This window comes from Gallinula chloropus, assembly GCF_964237585.1.
Source record: "Gallinula chloropus genome assembly, chromosome: 10".
NCBI classification, from domain to species: Eukaryota; Metazoa; Chordata; class Aves; order Gruiformes; family Rallidae; genus Gallinula; species Gallinula chloropus.
The window spans coordinates 9,659,222-9,677,105 of NC_140095.1; the positions used below are offsets into that span (position 1 = coordinate 9,659,222).

General features: G+C 43.5%; 1 protein-coding gene across 1 annotated transcript in view; it reads left to right on the plus strand.

Annotated features, from left to right (window-relative positions):
* RAPGEF6 (Rap guanine nucleotide exchange factor 6) overlaps positions 1-17,884 on the plus strand; it is a 124,512-nt gene that overhangs the window by 90,220 nt on the left and 16,408 nt on the right. Inside the window, exons 15-24 of the mRNA XM_084268592.1 lie at positions 577-685; positions 2,613-2,856; positions 3,311-3,468; positions 4,491-4,505; positions 6,768-7,008; positions 8,104-8,487; positions 10,899-11,110; positions 11,975-12,098; positions 13,859-13,882; positions 16,468-16,688. Coding sequence (XP_084124718.1) covers positions 577-685; positions 2,613-2,856; positions 3,311-3,468; positions 4,491-4,505; positions 6,768-7,008; positions 8,104-8,487; positions 10,899-11,110; positions 11,975-12,098; positions 13,859-13,882; positions 16,468-16,688 — 1,732 coding nt within the window. The remainder of the gene's footprint in view (positions 1-576; positions 686-2,612; positions 2,857-3,310; positions 3,469-4,490; positions 4,506-6,767; positions 7,009-8,103; positions 8,488-10,898; positions 11,111-11,974; positions 12,099-13,858; positions 13,883-16,467; positions 16,689-17,884) is intronic.

The following is a 17,884-nucleotide window of genomic DNA, read 5'->3' on the forward strand; positions in this document are numbered from 1 at the left end:
GCTCGTTCTTCCATGAGTGCCACAGCTCAGCTTCAGTTTGTGTGTGTTGTGGGGATTAAATAGCTTTAAAAACACTTAAAATATTTCTAAAACAGAGTAGAAAAGCCAAATGGTTGTTGTAGGAAACTTTCTGACTGTAGGCATGGTTAAGTTGAAGCTCTTGGGTTGTTTTGTTGGGGTGGTTTCTACCTGGTGTAACTCATCCCAGTTACCGAGGCTGGTGGAGCAGTGAGCTCACAGCAGGTGAAGATCTGGCCTTTGGTGTAGTATCAGTTCTGATTAGGGGGTTCCTTATCACCAGTTTTAATTCCTAATGGCAGGAATGTCCTGTTATCACAGAAAATACATTTGGTTGAAGTGTTTTGTCAGGGAGAAATGGAAGTTCTGGCTTGTGTATAACTATAACTTCCCTGGCATAGTGGAAATGGTTATTTTACAAGGAATGTTTTCACTGTATAACTGCTGTAAAGATGATCTGATAACTTCTGGAAAGTTCTTACTCTGCCTGTATTACTTAATACAAAAGCCTGTTGTAAACAGTTACACTCCTAATAGTCCAATTTTTATTTCTTAAAGATAATGGAAGTGAATGGACAGAATTTTGAGAACATTACCTTTGTAAAAGCTCTGGAAATCTTAAGGAACAACACTCATCTCTCCATTACTGTAAAAACAAACATTTTTGGTGAGTAGACTTCATACATGATGTATTTTTGTGCATGTGAAGGATACCTCCAGGCTTCCTGCCTTTCCAAGTGCAATAAGATCCCACCTTTATTCTCAGCTTGCTCTAGGGGTGAGACATTGTGCAGAAGTCCTCTCATTGTTGCTTCCACTTGCTCAGGTAAGTTCCTGTGTGCCAAGGGCTGTGTGTTGGGTGGCACAAAGCCAGTGTGGCCAGCTCTTGACTCCCTGAGAAATCCTCAGCTGACTGTTTAAGCGGCTTTAGTGTCCCTTCACGCGATGGGGCTGACACACAGCCAGGGGATCTGGGCCAAAAGATCTTTTTTGCCAAGAAACAGCAAAAAATGTAAAACTGGGCTTTCCTAAAACTTTTTATGATGGCTGTAAGGCTGATAGGATAAATTGCCTTTCTATCTAAAACTGAAAAGGGGCTATAAAAAGCTGGATGACATAGAAATGTTGGGGTTTAATTGTCAATGTGAAAATAAACACATAAATACCTCTTCAAAATCTCGGTCAAACCATCTGTTCTTCTTCCATAATCCTGTTCAGGCAGCAGAATAACCACAGCTACAGAGGGAGTGAGACATCTCCTTCCTCTGTGCTTGTATCCCAGACCTTGGGATGGGTTCCTTGTTCTCTTCCTCCAGTTAGCCACCCTTGTTCACTACTGAATTTCTTTTGAATTACTGTTTTTTATGTATCATTGTGTAGGTAGAAAAGGTTTCAAGCTCTGAGCAGCTGCTCATTAGCACAGTTCTTCCGCAGTAGCGGGTGGTCCAGGCTAATGTGAAACCACATCAAATCGAGTGTAGTCGTAACTCAGGCAGTGATGGATGGTTCATTTGTATTGCAAATGTAAGCAACATACGTTTACAAGTGGATTTAATATCTTCTCTTCCTGCTAGCTGATAGAATTTCAAGGTGATTCCTCTGATAAATTTTAATGAATTCATGTCTTGAAGCTTTTTGCCAATGGTGATACGCATTATCCTGTCTTTTTAATTGAGTGCCTGCTGCTGACAATGAGCAATTCCTGTTCTTATATTTGAATCCATACTGTCTTAAGTTTTATTATGTAAGAGAAATGCACCATTTGACCAAGGTTTTCTGCACTGAATGTCCTGGTTGCTGTGCTCATAAGGGCAATCTGAGCAATCCCTCTGCAGAGCTCTGTGTTCTCCCAGTATCGCCGTGGCTTGGACAGAACACACTGAATTCCTGACTTGAGCGATTTCAAAAGATTTTTTTAAAAATTACTGATAAACCAATTTGGGTGATTTATTTTCACCTTTTATATGTGGGAAGAAACACGTAGAGCATGAACACTGTTCCATGGAACTGTGCCTTGGGAAGTGTCAGTATTGTAGTAGACTGGCTTAGTTTGATACATGCAGTAGGAAACTTGATGCAGCTTCTGTTCAGTAGTATTACTAAAACCAAACAAAGGCAGTTTTGGAAAATACCAGTCTGTCTTGCAGTTACTCTTTAGGAAGCATCTGCACTCTGTTACCTGAAAGATGCAAACTAGAGAGTCAGTAACAAATACTCAATAATAAATACAGAGCTGATTGCTGTGGACACTGTGTTTCCTTCTTACCTCTCCAGTACCAGGAGACTCGGGCTGTCAAGCTTGCTGTGCTCTGTGCTGGTTTCAGGAGGAGTTAGGAGAACACAGAATGTTTGCTGCGTGTATTAAAGGTTTTGGGGTTACTCTTTCTGCCAAGGTACCTGAAAGCAAAACTTACATGGGACAAGCCACTCACTGTTAGGATAAACATTAAAATGTGATATATTGCCTGGTTTGTAACTCTTCGGTTTGCTTGTTCTGCAGGGATGGGGGAAGGAAAAGGTTTGAGGGGAAAGAAGAATTCACTGGGAGGTTTTACGTGTGCCAATGTAAATCACACTGATGTTATCTTTTGCAGTGTTCAAGGAGCTGCTCTGCAGGATAGGACAAGAGAAGAATGGAATTCCACATATCCCCAAAATTGCAGAAAAGAAAAACAACCGTTACTCCATCCCAGATATGCCTGGAGATGTGGAACAGATGTTTCCCCGGGAAAAAGGAAACAAGAAAATGAAAGCAAACACTGTGTCTGGGGGGAGAAACAGGATCAGGAAAATCTTAGACAAGACCCGGTTCAGCATCTTGCCTCCAAAACTGTTCAGGTTTGTCAGACACTTTTGGTCAGACAGTAACTGTTCCTTATTACCTTGTTAGGCTTTGCTTGTTTAGTGTCTTGACTCAGTATGTCAATGTTGCTTTTGTTTTTTTAAAAAAGGAATGAATCTTACCCATAAATGCAGAACCCTCCATCCCTGGGGGTGGTCCAGGCCAGGTTGGATGGGGCCCTGGGCAACCTTGTGTAGATCCAGGCCTGGAGGTTGGTGGCCCTGCCTGTGGCATGGGGGTTGGAGCTCTGTGACCCTTGAGGTCCCTTCCAACCCAGACCAGTCTGGGATTGTATGATTCTATGAACGAGACCAAAACGTCTTTTCTCTGTTGGGAAGCACTTTCAGTCCTGCTTTTCCTCTGTCCTTGTTGTCTGCAATGTATAATTAATTCATCCTGAGGTGAACATAAGGAGCTTAATGCTGTAACTGAACCGACCCTGTTTTGCAGCGATGGCAGCGTGAGCCAGTCACAGGACGACAGCATCGTGGGGACCCGGCAGTGCAGGCACAGTCTGGCCATCATGCCCATTCCGGGAACGCTCTCCTCCAGTAGCCCTGACCTCTTGCAGCCTACAACCAGCATTCTGGATTTCTCTAATCCTTCAGGTAAAACAGCAGCATTACCTTGATTTACGGGGCGATTACAAGGCAGCCGGTTCAGGGGAAGGTGACATCTCTTACCAGCATCACACCACCGACTGCGGTTACCTGTTTATCTTGTGGTCCTCACAGCTCCAGAGAGGAGGTTGGCTGGTGCTCCAGACTGCCTGAGCAGCCCCTCTTGCCTGCTTTTTTCTGATGTGAAACTCTGCTGCTTTTTATAAAGAAACTCATTTTGCCCCCTTGAGTGTATCTGATTTACTGGAGGCTACCAGAGCTCTGGTGGAAGCAGGTTGTCCCTGTCTGCACCTTTCCCTTCCCCAGTACCAGCGCTCCCAGTGATTCAACGTGTCCATCCATGGCCTTGGAATATATCTTTAGTGTTGCAGACAGGGCAGGACCACTGTGGTACCAACACAGTGAGATTAAAGTTTATTACCCTACAAGCATTACGTGTATTCAGCTGGATGCCTGGAGAACGTTTGGAGGGGCACAGTGTCTCTTGATGGCTCTTGCTGTAGGAATGCAGGTTGTGGGGAGGCTGCAGGAGGTATTTGTTGTCATATGCAGCTGACTGTAAACATTGGGTCAGAATCCTGTTTCCCTATTTCCAGAAGTTCTGTGCATGATACTCTATAAAGTGCCTTGTGGCTATGACTTAAGTTTATGTCAACTTGCAGATTTCTCCTTTGGAAGGAATGTAGGTAGATACAGCAAACAAATGTATCCATAGCAAATAAGTTCCCTTTCTGCTGCACATCCCGGTTCTTGCTGTCTGCAGGAGAGCTACACACACGTACTCCAAGAATCTTCATTTAGTATTATATAAATTACTGCATAATAGTAACTGTGGGCAACTAAACCCTCTTGTCTTTAGGTTTGCTGTAACATTTATGTCATCGCTTTTGAATGGCAGAGAAAAGTCAAACTATTTTTGACAGCCTACTGCCTAGACTTGATAAGTTTTGTAAATATCTAAATCTCAATTTGGTGCTGACACAGTTTTCTTCTTTTCTTCCTGCCTGCAGCTGTTGGGTTTTACTGTAAGTATCCTGACATACAGCATCCTGAAGACCTTAATGTTGCATGGCTTGCCTGTTAAACTTAACCCTTTGGTCCGTTGCATTGATGTAGTTGTTGCTGTGAGGCCATTGCACAGTCGTGTGCCCCGCAGCGCTCTCAGGCTGTACTCAGGCTGAAACCCAAGTTTTGTTCCCATTTTGGCCACCAATGCACTAAATGACCTTGGGCAGGTTACTGTGCTGGCCTGGGAAGGAAGGAGGTTGCTTACCCCTCTCATAGAAACCCCAGTTTTAGTTCATAATGCAGTTGGAGGTTTAGTTTATTCCTCTGTTGAACTCTGTGTGACTAAAATTCTGTGCATGCAGACTTGCAGTATGCTCTGTGTTGCAGCCACAAGCTGAATTATGAGTAGGACAAATGTTTTTAAATTAGTACTTACCTGCTGTAAAGCCCAGACCATGAAGATAGGCACGTGCTTGTGATATGAGTGTCCATCTCCTGTCACTTAGAGGTGGCTCTGGTCTGGTTGCATGGTGACTCTCTTTTCTTTTTCCAAATAACATTTCAGTTTTGATTTTATACCTTGAGTATGTTCTGATTTGTAGTTCTGTTAATGCCAGGGTGGGAGTGTTTGACTCTTCTGTTGATTAATTACACTTCTTATGAGTGCAGGCATTTCCCAAATTACTCAGTGTGGCATTCTCACCACGCTCACTCTGAAATGAGTACATAATATTTCTTGATGCCTTTTATTGCCCCCGTTCATATACTCACAGAGCTTTTCAAATTCACCTTCTCCCCAGCTGTTGATGTGACTGCTCTGGTATGTGATAGTCACAAGAATAAAACACTTAGTAGGGTTAGTTTTCAGTCACATTTTTTCTAGTACCTTGTTTGCTCCCACTTTCTAGTTTATTCACAGCTGCTGCTGAGGCTTCTTTTTTTCCCCATGGGGGCAATTTTTGGTGCAGGATCACAAATTACCTGCTTACCTCCTGCTCAGAAATTCCTGCTTCTTGCCCCCATGACACCATTAAGTCCTGATGACAGAAAAAGTAACCCCAAGGTTACTGCCTTATTAAAGAGATCTTTGTTTCTTCCTTAGGGGATTTTAACAGAGAAAAATTGATGTCCAGGCTATGGGACAAGCAGCATGTAAAGCTCAGAGGGCTGCTGGAAGGCCCCCGGCTCGCAGCCCAGCTGGGTGATGGCTGGCAGAAGGGAGATGTGGGGCTTCTGGCAATGTGGGGACTCCTCTTGGGTAGCAGATTGTATACCAGCCCCTGGATTTGGCACTTCCCACTGTTGTTAAAGGCTGGTTGGGTAACAGCAGCAGCCTCCAGAGCAGCCCTGTGTTCCTCTCGCTGGGTGCCCCTGCTGCAGCGGTTAGTGACACATCTGCCTCTGACATGGGTTTTTTGGAATAGCTTTTTTGAGTGGCTAAGGGCTCAGCAAGAGCCTCCCACCTTCTCAGGGGTGCAGAAAACCTGGAAACCTGGGAAGTTTTAATCTTCAGACTTTAGGAAAGGGAAAAACTCTGCTCCCCAGAGTGTTAAATTAGTCGGCACTCTGACTCTTGACATTTTTTTCCAATCAGTTTTATTTTGAAGATCGAGCCTCTGTAATAACTAATAGAGCGAATTATTTCCAGTCATCAGGCTGTAGACTAAACGTGTGTTTCTTCTAGATATTTATTTCCTGCTGCAGGCAGCCTCAGATAAAGCTGCTCTCTAGTGCATTTGTAATACACAAAGCGTGCTATAAATAAGTACACTCGCCAAAGAATTAACTGCTGGCAGCAGCTTAGCTCCTTCAAGATGAGAGGAAAAGTTTGCAGCTAGTTATAGGATCAACCAAATCTTCTTCCTCTGTTGTGTCCCTGCCCACAGCCCACCCACGAGTGCTCGATGGCTCCATTGCCCCAGCACTCATGTTCATCCTGCTCTCAAAAAGACACAAGCCTCAAGGCAGGAATGATGCTACCACAGTGTTTTGAGACGTGGTGAGGGTACAGCTTAGCAATATATCTGGGTGCCTTGTACTTTGCTTGTGATCATGGGGTAATAAATTTATTGAGCTGTGGAAATGCAGAGAGAAAAGCCCTCTTTCCTTGCCAGGCTGAGGGAAATGGCTGAGTGTTGTTAGGAATCGAGTCCAGCATGGCTTTCTTCTTGCTAAGCTGCTTTGTGTTTTCTGGCTGTCAAATGGGACTGTGTATGACCTCGTCTCTTTCCAAGGCACAAGTAGGTTCATCCACTAAAGCTGTTACTCTCTTATTTTAGATATTCCAGATCAAGTGATTAGAGTTTTCAAAGCAGATCAGCAGAGCTGTTACATTATCATCAGCAAAGACACTACAGCAAAAGAGGTGGTGAGTCACGCTGTCCACGAGTTCAACCTGACAGGAGCCCCAGAGACCTACTCCCTCTGTGAAGTGTCTGTCAGCCCTGAGGGAGTCATCAAGCAGCGGAGGCTCCCTGACCAGTTCTCAAAACTGGCCGACAGGATCCAGCTCAACGGACGGTAAACGGGCCCTTGTTGTGATTTGGGTTTGGACTCACTTGGGGATTGAAATGTCCGTGTGAAGCAGTGGGGAGGGATGTTGTAATGCAGATAAGGAGGGCTCTACGAGAAGGCAAAGTGTGTAAATGCCAGTAACTCACACTTCTCTCTTCTTCCATGTTTCTCCTTTTCTGCACGCAAAAAAAAATCCCCTCCCTAAACCTGCAGTGAGCTTGCTGGATGACAACGACATTTTGCAGATCAGGTTAATGTATATAGTGGTGTACACTTAGAAAGGAAAAAGTTCTATGTGTTCTGACACTTTCCACATGTAGTTCAGGATTAAAGTGATGCAATTAATTCCTTTCTCAGTGATGTCATGTTGCAATGACCTGATACTAACCTGAGATAAATTCTTCCATCTTTATGTAATGTTTCTGAAATGTTAAGTGTTTCAGTTTTATCTGATGACCAGATCCATACCAGAAGAAAGTTTATTAAATAAAAAAATTCTTTAGTCATCTTTGCTAGGCAACAGAGGGGATTTATGAGGAAAAAAGTTGTGGATGTCTGAAGTGTTCTGCTTGGGACCAGGGAAATGAATTTTCCAGATACATTTTCATTTCCTGAATACCATGTGCTTCATGTAAATATTAATATGCCACACTACATTTCTGTAAGAAACCACACTTGATTTGTGTGAGGACTGGAGAAATACATTAACAAGAGATTTCTCAGGACTAATGTGTATTTAAAGTGTTATTCTGCTACTGAATTTCAAATGGAAAAGTAACCGACCTTTTTGTGAAGGTGAAACTACAGCATGTTACGGAGCACAGTATGGAAAATATTAGTGATGGGGTGGATTAAATCAGCTTTGAAATGTTACTTCACTTCAGTGGTGGTATTTTATATTAGCTGAAGTACAAGGTTATGCTGTCCTTTGCCTCTTTCTTTGCCTCTGGCACTGGTTAACACTATGGTAGAAATGCTATGATGAAAACACCCTTATGATGTCAGTAACGTCCACTTTGATTGGCTTAGTCAATGTCTTTGTGTTCACAAACCCTCTGAAGAGCATCTCTCACGTTTTATTGTACCTCAATTATTCCTCAGGTATTACCTAAAAAACAATATGGAGACAGAGACCTTATGCTCGGATGAGGATGCTCAGGAGCTCCTGAGGGAGAGCCAGATTTCCCTCCTGCAGCTGAGCACCATTGAAGTGGCCACTCAGCTCTCCATGAGAGACTTTGAGTTGTTTCGCAACATCGAGCCCACCGAGTACATCGATGACCTTTACAAGCTGGACTCCAAAACAGGAAATGCTCACCTGAAACAGTTTGAGGATGTCATCAATCAGGAGACCTTCTGGGTTGCCATGGAAATTCTAGCAGAGCCCAACCAACTCAAAAGAATGAAGATTATTAAGCATTTCATTAAAATTGCCCTCCACTGTCGGGAGTGCAAGAACTTCAATTCCATGTTCGCGGTTATAAGGTAAAACCCTTCCTGTTCATCAGCTCTGATGGGTGTGTGAGGGGCAAGGCTGCTCATCCCAGCATCAGGAAAAGGAATTCATAAAATTATGGAATCATAGGGGTTGGAAGGAACCTCAAGAGCTCATCGGGTCCAACTCCCTTGCCAGAGCAGGGTCCCTAGGACAGGTCACACAGGTCGGTGTCCAGATGGGGCTGGAATCTCTCCAGAGAAGGAGACTCCACACTCCCTGGGCAGCCTGTCCCAGGGCTCCCTCACCCTCCTATGCTTTAACTTGCAGCCATTGCCCCTTGTGCTGTCTCCACAGACCACTGAAAAGGAGTCTGGCCATTTCCCCCTGCATCCAATACTGAAGATGTTTATAAACATAAATAAGGTTCCCCCTTAGTCGTCTTTTCTCCAGGCTGAGAATTGGCATCTCCTGAGCGGATTGCCGCTGGTGCTGGGCAGTTTTAAGGGAATTTCCAGGCTTTCCAAGAGCCAGACTGTCCAGAGATGTGCTGTCACTGGAGGCTTTTCCCTCCTCAGCCTCGGGAGCTCAGTCTCATTGTGGGGGTTGATGTGACTGTCTCTCACTGTTACCTGGCAGGAGATGAGAAGTTCTGGACAAAAGCACTGTGTGATTGATGAGCTGCAGGCGCCTGCCTGAACGTTGCTGTCGTTTGCCATGATTCTGGCACCCAATTTCCCTTCTTTTTTCCCAGCCATTGTTACTTCTGCAGTGTGCACTGAGTCATATCTGTGATGATGAGATTACTTTATTTCTTCCTTTCATTGTGAGGACTTCCTCAAATCACTCTTGTTTTAGTTGAATTTTCTTTTTCATTCTTTCCTGTCATCTGCTTGCTTCTCTTTTTTTTTCCCCCTTCATTTGCACATTTAGACTTTCTCTTCTGATTTATACAAGATGTTGCTGCTTTAACAGTGTGAGTTCAGCATTTCCTTTATTTTCAATTATCTTACACCCAGGTTTTACTTGGGGGGGGAAGGGAGGAGTGGAAAGGCACTGTGATTCACCAGAGAGCTGCATTGATGCTGAAGCCCAGCACCGGTGCTATAGCTGAAAAGACCATTTAAAAGTATTTTCTTCCATGTCTAGCCAGTTTATCAAATGGTAATGGCTTCTGTTTAGTCATACCTTAACGAGTTCATGAATTTCCTTCAAGGGTACCGGGCAGCCACTGGTACTGTTGGCTGCTCATTACACGGTGAAGACGCATGTGGATTCTGAATCTAATTCCTGTGTTCTGCTTCTTGATTTCTCATGGTTTATTGTAGGTGGAGAACAACTCTTCCTACTTCGGTTCAGTCTAATCAGGCCATGACTGAAATGGTCTTGGGCTTTAAAAAAAAAGGCAAATAAATTAGCTTTTTTCCCCCCTTATTTCCAGACAATTATGGGTTTGTGAGCATATGCCCCAGGGGTTCTCTTTCTGCCTTGCCTTGCATATCAATACGATGCCATATGTTTCATGAAATAGGAAGGTAACTGTCCTAATGTAGCATGTAAAAGAGGAGCTGTGTGGTGGCATATGTCTGGTTTTTTTTATGTGAGAGAAGGCTTTGTTTGTGGTTTCACAAGAACGTGGAGAGAAATTGGTATTAAAAAAACCCCACAAATACAAAATAAGTTTTTGAAGCTTTCAGAATGAGAAAATGATGTCTCAGAATAGCAAATCTGGTAATTCTACAATTCTGGATTTAGTAATAACAAATGCTGGAGAAGGACTTTCCCCTCCTGCAGCTCCAAGGGCTCTGCAGCCCTTGCAAGATGTCCTGAGCAGAGTTGGTGGCACATGATGGTGGGGACAATGGTTGGGTTTTATTGTGTAAAATATTTTTATTGCATCCAGATAATTCTGGATGTATTTTTACTTAAGGAGGATGAGGGCACGATAACGAGTCCCAGCCTATTTGTTGCTTCTGATTCTCAGTCTCTTGGTGCTGGTTGGCAAATGCCCCAAGCATGCTCCTCCTGAGTCTTGCTGCCCTCGCTTGGGATGCTGTCTGTGCTGTGTTCATGTGCTCCTGAAGCCGTGTGTTCACCTCATTAATGTTTCACCCCTTTTTCCCTTACTGTGGTGTATGTTTTTAAAGGAAAGAAATGGTTTTAAAAATAAATGGGCCTCAGTACTGAGCTAGGGAGAGATGTTTTGGCAGGCTAACTTGAGATTTGTACCTCGTGAAGAGGAAGTGGTTGTCCTTTTTACAGTTCCCCTTTTCACATGCTCACAGGAGTGAAGAGCAGAGCTTTACTGCAGTGAACTTGCAGCCTGCTGTTCACCCAGCTGTACAGTTAACCTCGTGGAAGCTATTTTTAATCCTTACAACAAAACCCCAACCCTTTACTTCCTTACAATAAGTAACAGTGCTGCAAACAGCTAATACACTGCAATGTGTCTGCCTTACAGTGGGTTAAACTTGGCACCTGTAGCACGTCTCAGAGGCACTTGGGAAAAGCTACCAAGCAAGTATGAAAAGCACCTCAGAGACCTTCAAGATCTTTTTGATCCATCTCGAAACATGGCAAAATACCGCAACATCCTCAGCAGCCAGAGCATGCAGCCTCCCATTATTCCACTGTTTCCTGTTGTCAAGAAGGATATCACTTTTCTGCATGAAGGTAATGTCAAGCTGGTGTGATAAACTGAGCATTGGGGATGCTTTTGCCCATCCTTCTGTGCTCTGGGATTCAGTGCATGCCTAAAAGAAGCTGCCATCCCTTCTAGGATGCTTTTCGTGTGTCTTTAGCTGGAGAGAAGGGAAACAGAACTTTGAGGGCACAGTGGAAGAGGCTGATCCTAGGCAAAAATGAAAAACTAAATGCAGGGTTTTAATATTTTTAAAAGCAATGTTTAATCTTCATCAGCTGCCCTAAGGTGTAGGGTGGGAGAGCAGGTGAGTGTGCTAGCTGCTTTGAATATATCTCTCTTACAGAAACTTGTTGCTGTGATGCTTTAGGTTTTCGTTGTGTGCTGTGGCTTTCAGGCAGCTCCACAGATACGCCACCTCCTACTCTTGCTTTCGGTGCTTCCAAGGGGGTTTCATCCAACATACCCATTCTTTTTCCTTTTACACAATTAGTTAAGGTGTTAAATGTTTCCAATTGTGCCTGATTCTTGGCCATGATGTTCCAGCAGCATTTAAAGTCACTTCAGAATGTGAATGCTGTTGATACCATGTATTTATGATGCTGTATGTTTATACTAAGATCTATGCCAATGAATTTGGGCTTAGTTCACTTAATCCTTTTTCCTCCTACTAATACTTGTTACTTTAGAAATAGATGCACTAGAGCAGTAGTCTGAGTGGGCCTGATTGTCATTTGGGTTTTGCCAGAGTTTCCTGTTCTCTCACTATTTTGATTAAAGCAGTTTTGTTGATGGAGAGGTGGAAAGGGAGGAAGGGTAATGTTGAGGGATTTAGGAACACATGGCCAATTGCTTACTCTCTTTTGTGTTCTCATCTCTGTGTTTCCATATTGCAGGAAATGATTCCAAAGTGGAGGGCCTGGTAAATTTTGAGAAGCTCAGAATGATTGCCAAAGAAATTCGCCAAGTTGTCCGAATGACCTCGGCAAACATGGATCCAGCTGTAATGTTCAGACAAAGGTGTGCAATTTAGAAAGACAGTAGGATTGTCTCAGAGTGGGTAGGGATCTGGGTTTGTGTGTGCATCAGTATGTTAATACTTCATCGTGTAACACACCATTGACACTTCCCATCAGAGCCACAACCTTGATTAAGCTACAGCAATACCATTGCTGCTCCTTGAGACCTGCTTTCAGTGACTGCTAAACCTATTTGTTGGATTTAAAAAGCAAAGAAAAATAGACTCTAATTTTAGTGATTCAGAGATTTGCTAAATAAAATGCTCACATTTAGTTTTTGGGAGAGGTTTGACATTAGGGAGGAAATCGTATGTGTATATTATACAGCACCTTTATCACCTGTGCTTTATCTGAAATGATGCTTCAAAACAAAACTCCACTGATAACATTAAAAACCAACAAAACATCTTTTATTTGTCCTAACCACAGCTTGCTCCACCTACATAGTGTTTGTTGTGTTAAGGCTGGAAGCAGGTGGAGAATGTTTTCTTGTTTTATTTTTTAATTTTTCCCTGATGCATAATGCCATCAGGCTTGGTGATGACAAACTGTATAAAAGCATGGTGATTTCTAAGCTGGTGCTGATTAATCATGTCCTGAACCACTACACAGTTTCTACATCCAAAAACTGACAGACTAGATTTCCAAGTCACCCATTCAGCACATCCCCAGCACTCCTGGCCACCAGCACAGAGTTTGCTGAGCCCCCTGGGTTGAGCTGAGGGTGGAGGAAGCTTTATGGACAGTTGCTTGGGCAATGTCTGCTTCATGCTGTTGGATTTCAATTAGCAAAATCTCCTTTTTAGTGTAAAGTTACACAGCTGCTCACCGAGAAGTCACTGCCTGTTTTTCAGAAGCTTTGGCTTTCCCAGATGAAATCAGTCTCTAAATAAATTTCCCTTTGTGCTTTCTAAGACCTAATGAAGTCTATAATCATTAAATGAATTTAATAGCAAATCATTACCTTCAGTATATTTTTCAGCATTACAGATTGCATTGTAGTGGCCACAATTTAAAATGTGGACACTGACATAGAGTGCTCAGGCATCTGATACTAGGGATAGTGCCAGAGATTAAAAGAAAAGAATTCCATATTTTCACATCATTAATATTCATTTCCATTGCCTCTGATGTTTGATCTATCAGTTTGTGTTATGAAGCACCAATAGATGCTTTTGAAGATTACAGATAAACAAGAAAAGGTGTTTTAGGGGCAACATGAGAAATAGGAGCAAGTTCATTACCAATTAGTATAGAGCTGCTGGCTTTTCAGCATGTGTTTGGCAGTTAGCTTGCTTTCCACAAGCAGTCAAGAGAAAACACCAGCCTAAACTGGAATGCTGCTGCTGCTTTCTCATACTCTTGCTGCCATCCTAATGCAAAGAATAAATGAATTTAATCACGCTTTCTGCAAAGCAAAAAAATTAAACAGTTTTCTCTCGCTCCATCCAACTGGAATTTGACTTATGGCCAACACTTAATGCGATTTCATGCAAGTTGAGTGTTAAATTCATAGATTAAACTTAATAAACAAGAAAACTGATAGATGTTCTTCCATCTTAAAGTATTTGAGCCAGTCCTGCCCTCACATTCCATTAAAACATCGTGTTGTTGTTTGAGAAGAATTGTGCTGTATAGAAATCTTTTCTTTTCTGTTCTTTCCTGTCCACATCTTTCTTCCTGACTCTCAACTGTTTTATTTTTTTTCCTGTGCTTTTCTGTTCAAATACATGCTTCAATGTATATGGCTCTTGCTTACAGGAAGAAGAGGTGGAGAAGTTTGGGGTAAGTGTAGAGATGAATGCAACTAAGATAAATAAAGATTATGCAACTCTTAACATACTGCATCCTCCTCGGTAGTGCATGCATCTGAAATACAGCATGCATTTTATTAACCCTGCAATACCTATTTTTTTGGAAAACAGGAATAAGGGGCTACAGTCAACGGTGTCTGCAGCTATGAGAATCCTGAGTTGCTTTTGTGTACTAGATGAGTTGTTTGAGTTTTGGCTTTATGCATTAAACCTGCTGTGCAATTGTATTGGAAGGCAAAGTGTTTGGGGAAAGAAATAACTGGCTGCTTAATGTGTAACAGGAAAGTTTAAGCATTTTAAAGAGTGAGGACACTTTGAATTGTGGTGATGATACAGGAGCTTTCTCTCTGAAGTTTGAGTACCAGCTTCAGAGTGTTTCTTTTCAGTCTGTATTGACAATGTGTATCGCATCTCACACACCAGAGTCCTCACGGATCCCACCGAGACTCTGGATTGTGTGAGGACCGAGTGCTGAGGTGGCTACAGAGGAGAGTAACAACATGTTCCTGACTGGCACATGGCAGTGGTCCTAAGATGACGTTGTAACCATATTTTATGTGTTATGATGTTGATTTTTGCCCGAGAACTGTTACCTGTGTGCTGAGCCCGTGTGCCTTTGTGCTTTGGAACTCTCCTTCTCTTCGTACCTTGGGGTTTAAAGCAGGTTTAAAGTGACTCTGTCAGCACCTGGCATAGAGGATGGAGAGAGAAATGCTCACCAGGCTTTGCCCTCCCTGCAGTCCCTCTGCAAATCGCAGAGAAAGCCTGGTGGGACAGTGTGGCTTGTCAGTAGGGTATCCAGGCGCTTTGGAGCAGGGAACAGACTTACCCATTGTCCCCGTAGTGATGGGGGACAGTGCCAGGGTTTGTGCTGGAGAGACTGGGGAGAGCAGGTTTGGGTACTGGTCCCTGGCAGTGTCGTGTGGTCAGCAGTAACTACTCACAGTGCAGCCCATGGGGGTGAGTACCGAGGACTCACCTGGAGGCATCCTAATTTCTGGCCTTTGGGATTACTGTGAAGGCAAGGGAATGAGAAAAAATCAAGTTTAAAAGAAAGTTAATTAAATTGCCTTAAAAAAATCAAATCCAGATTTAAAAGGGAAACAGTGTGTACCTAAGCAATGAAACATTCATCATTAAAAATAAACATAACGTGGTTTCCCATCTCATTCTGTACCGGATGGGAGCTTTGTGCCAATCCATAGGGGAGAGAAGTGCCTCCTTGGCTTGAAGAGGTATGAACAGCCTGTCATGCCTTTTGCTGCTCCTTGCCTGGAATAGCATTACTTCTTTTATTTAATGAAGCTTGTTTTAAGCTTCTAATTTCTCTTAACATCTGTGAAAATACTGCATTCAGCTGTTACTCACCGTTTCTGATTTTTTTAAGCTCAGAGTGCTCAGTTCCTTAGGCTTCCTTGGACAACACGTCTCCTTCTGAGTGTGTTACAGCTCTTCTGAGCTGGAGATTGTTTTTGTGCCACTTGTGATTCTCTCAGTTCACCCAAGATGTTGATAAACAGCTTTGCTAGTAACTTTATTTCAAAAGGCTAAATGATTCCTCTGAATGTTTAAAAAAACCCCCACCCAAACCTAGTTTAAACAGCTTTATGGACACTTTCTGTTAGAATTTACATGTAACACACACTGAGGGCTCACTTTATTAAAAGAATGGATGAGGATTGGTGTGGCCATAGGACTCCGGAGGGTTTAAACAGATGATGTGTATATTTGAACTGCCCAGGTCAGTTGTTGGGTTGCCGCTCCAGTGTGAACAGGAACAACCATCGGGGAGAGTCACTGGTGTCCTGAAATGCTGGGGATGGATTGTTTTTGCTTTGGTTGTTGACAGAATTGGCAGCACAAAATTAGGAGCATTGAGGAGCGTCATCTTCCAGGGCTGCAAGCCTGGACGTGCCTGGACACACGTGTTACCGCTGCCTTCCTGACTCTTGTTGGGATAGGTTTTTTAACGAGCTGCTCTTCTCTGAATGTTTTTTTACTTCATTGGAGAAAGAAGTGTGTGACATGAAGTAACTGCATATTCAACGGAGCTTTCCCCCCATATTCAAACCCTGTCAGAAGTCCAGTTCTCTGAGGGTCACACCCATGGCTCTGTACCCAGCGGAACGGCAGGAAGCTCCTGCTGTGAGGCTGATGCGGACGGTGCTGCTTGTACCGACCACCTTAAACAAGCAAAGCCATGAGCTCTGTCTGCATCCCAGTAGGTGTGGCCAGGAGATCCAGTGGGTTTTACAGAACAAGACTGCAGGCCCTGAGCAGAGCTGAACCTTCCTCGGCGTTGCGCCGCCTCCTCGCTAGTTCCACACTTTCCTCCGCAATCTCTTTCCAGACTCAAATCGCTGCTGTCGATTTACCAGAACATTCCAAGACAAACGTTGTTTTAATGCTGTGTTCATCTTTTTAACTCATTTGCATCAGCATGCACTAGCCCTAACTGAAGATTATTGGTATTAATCTGCTTTGGCCTGTGCTACTGTAGCTCCTCGTTGCTGTTGAGAACTTAAAAATTCACCGCTTTGCTCTTTTCTTTTCTAGATCCCTGAGCCAGGGCAGCACCAACTCCAACATGCTGGATGTACAAGGAGGAGCTCACAAGAAACGTGCCCGGCGCAGCTCGCTGCTGAACGCCAAGAAGCTGTATGAGGACGCCCAGATGGCAAGGAAGGTGAAGCAGTACTTGTCCAACCTGAACGTGGAGACAGATGAGGAAAAAATCCAGATATTGTCACTTCAGTGTGAGCCTGCGTACAGCACCTGTAAGTACAGTGGTGCAGAGTGGTGGCATGATCCATGAAAACTGGAAAACTCTTGTTCTTTCCCTAGAAATACTCCTTTAAGATCATAGAATCATAGAATGGGCTGGGTTGGAAGGGACCCCAAGGATCTGTGTACTGTGTCCAGAGCTGGGGCCCGCAATACAAGAAAGATGTAGAACTGTTGGAGAGGGGTCAGAGGAGCCACGGAGATGATCAGAGGGCTGGAGCAGCTCCCCTATGGAGAGAGGCTGAGGGAGCTGGGCTGGTTCAGCCTGGAGAAGAGAACTCTCTGATCCTTGGGATCCCTTCCAATGCATGCCATTCTATGATTCTATGACCATAGAGTTCCAACCCCCCTGCCACAGGCAGGGCCATCAACCTTCAGGCCTGGAGCTACACAAGGTTGTCCAGGATCTTTCTTTTCTCCCTACAAGAAAAAGTACTTCAGTAAACACTTGTTTGTCCATTCATGTGCTGATGGTTTCAGCAAGCCAGCTTTTACCTTCTGATCATGGTTGAGCTCTGAAAACTTCAGCAATGCTTTTTTAGATTGACCTATAGTTCAGAAGCTGTGTGTCATTTCATCAGCCTGGGAGGAAGTTCAATAGTACATCAGCTCTATTCCTGCCCTGGTGTCCTTGTATGGAATTAGGAAGGATAAAAGTAGCGTTTACCATGTGAACAGCAACAAAATGAAAGGAGACAAAATCAATAGAGAAACTGCAATGGATTACAGCTTGGAATAAACAAGGACTGTTGAGAAGGAGAAGTTATTGACTGATGGGATTGACAGGTCTTGACGGTCAAAAATTGAGGGCTACAGTGGGACAGTTTCCATAATGCGACCCCTGTGCAGCTGTCTGAGTGAGCAGGCTGTTATCTGACCTGCTGTCCTACACAGCCCGGTAAATTCTTCCTTAAAAATGGGCAATGGGAATTGCATTTTCTTTGATCCTTAGAAATTTTCCCTTGTTTGACAGGTGGGCTTATTGCAAAGTAGGGAAAGTAGCAACCTTGCTGATCAAAATAATGTCTTGTGTTTGTCTGTTGTCCAAATGCAGCGTTTGAAGACTCAGTTTCATGTCCTCAAGTTCCCTTTCTTCCCTGAGGAGGTTAGTTCAGGGCATGGCTTGGAAACAGCATCTTGAAGATAAAATTTGAAGCCCTTTCCATTATTCAGTACTAAGAAAGCAAAC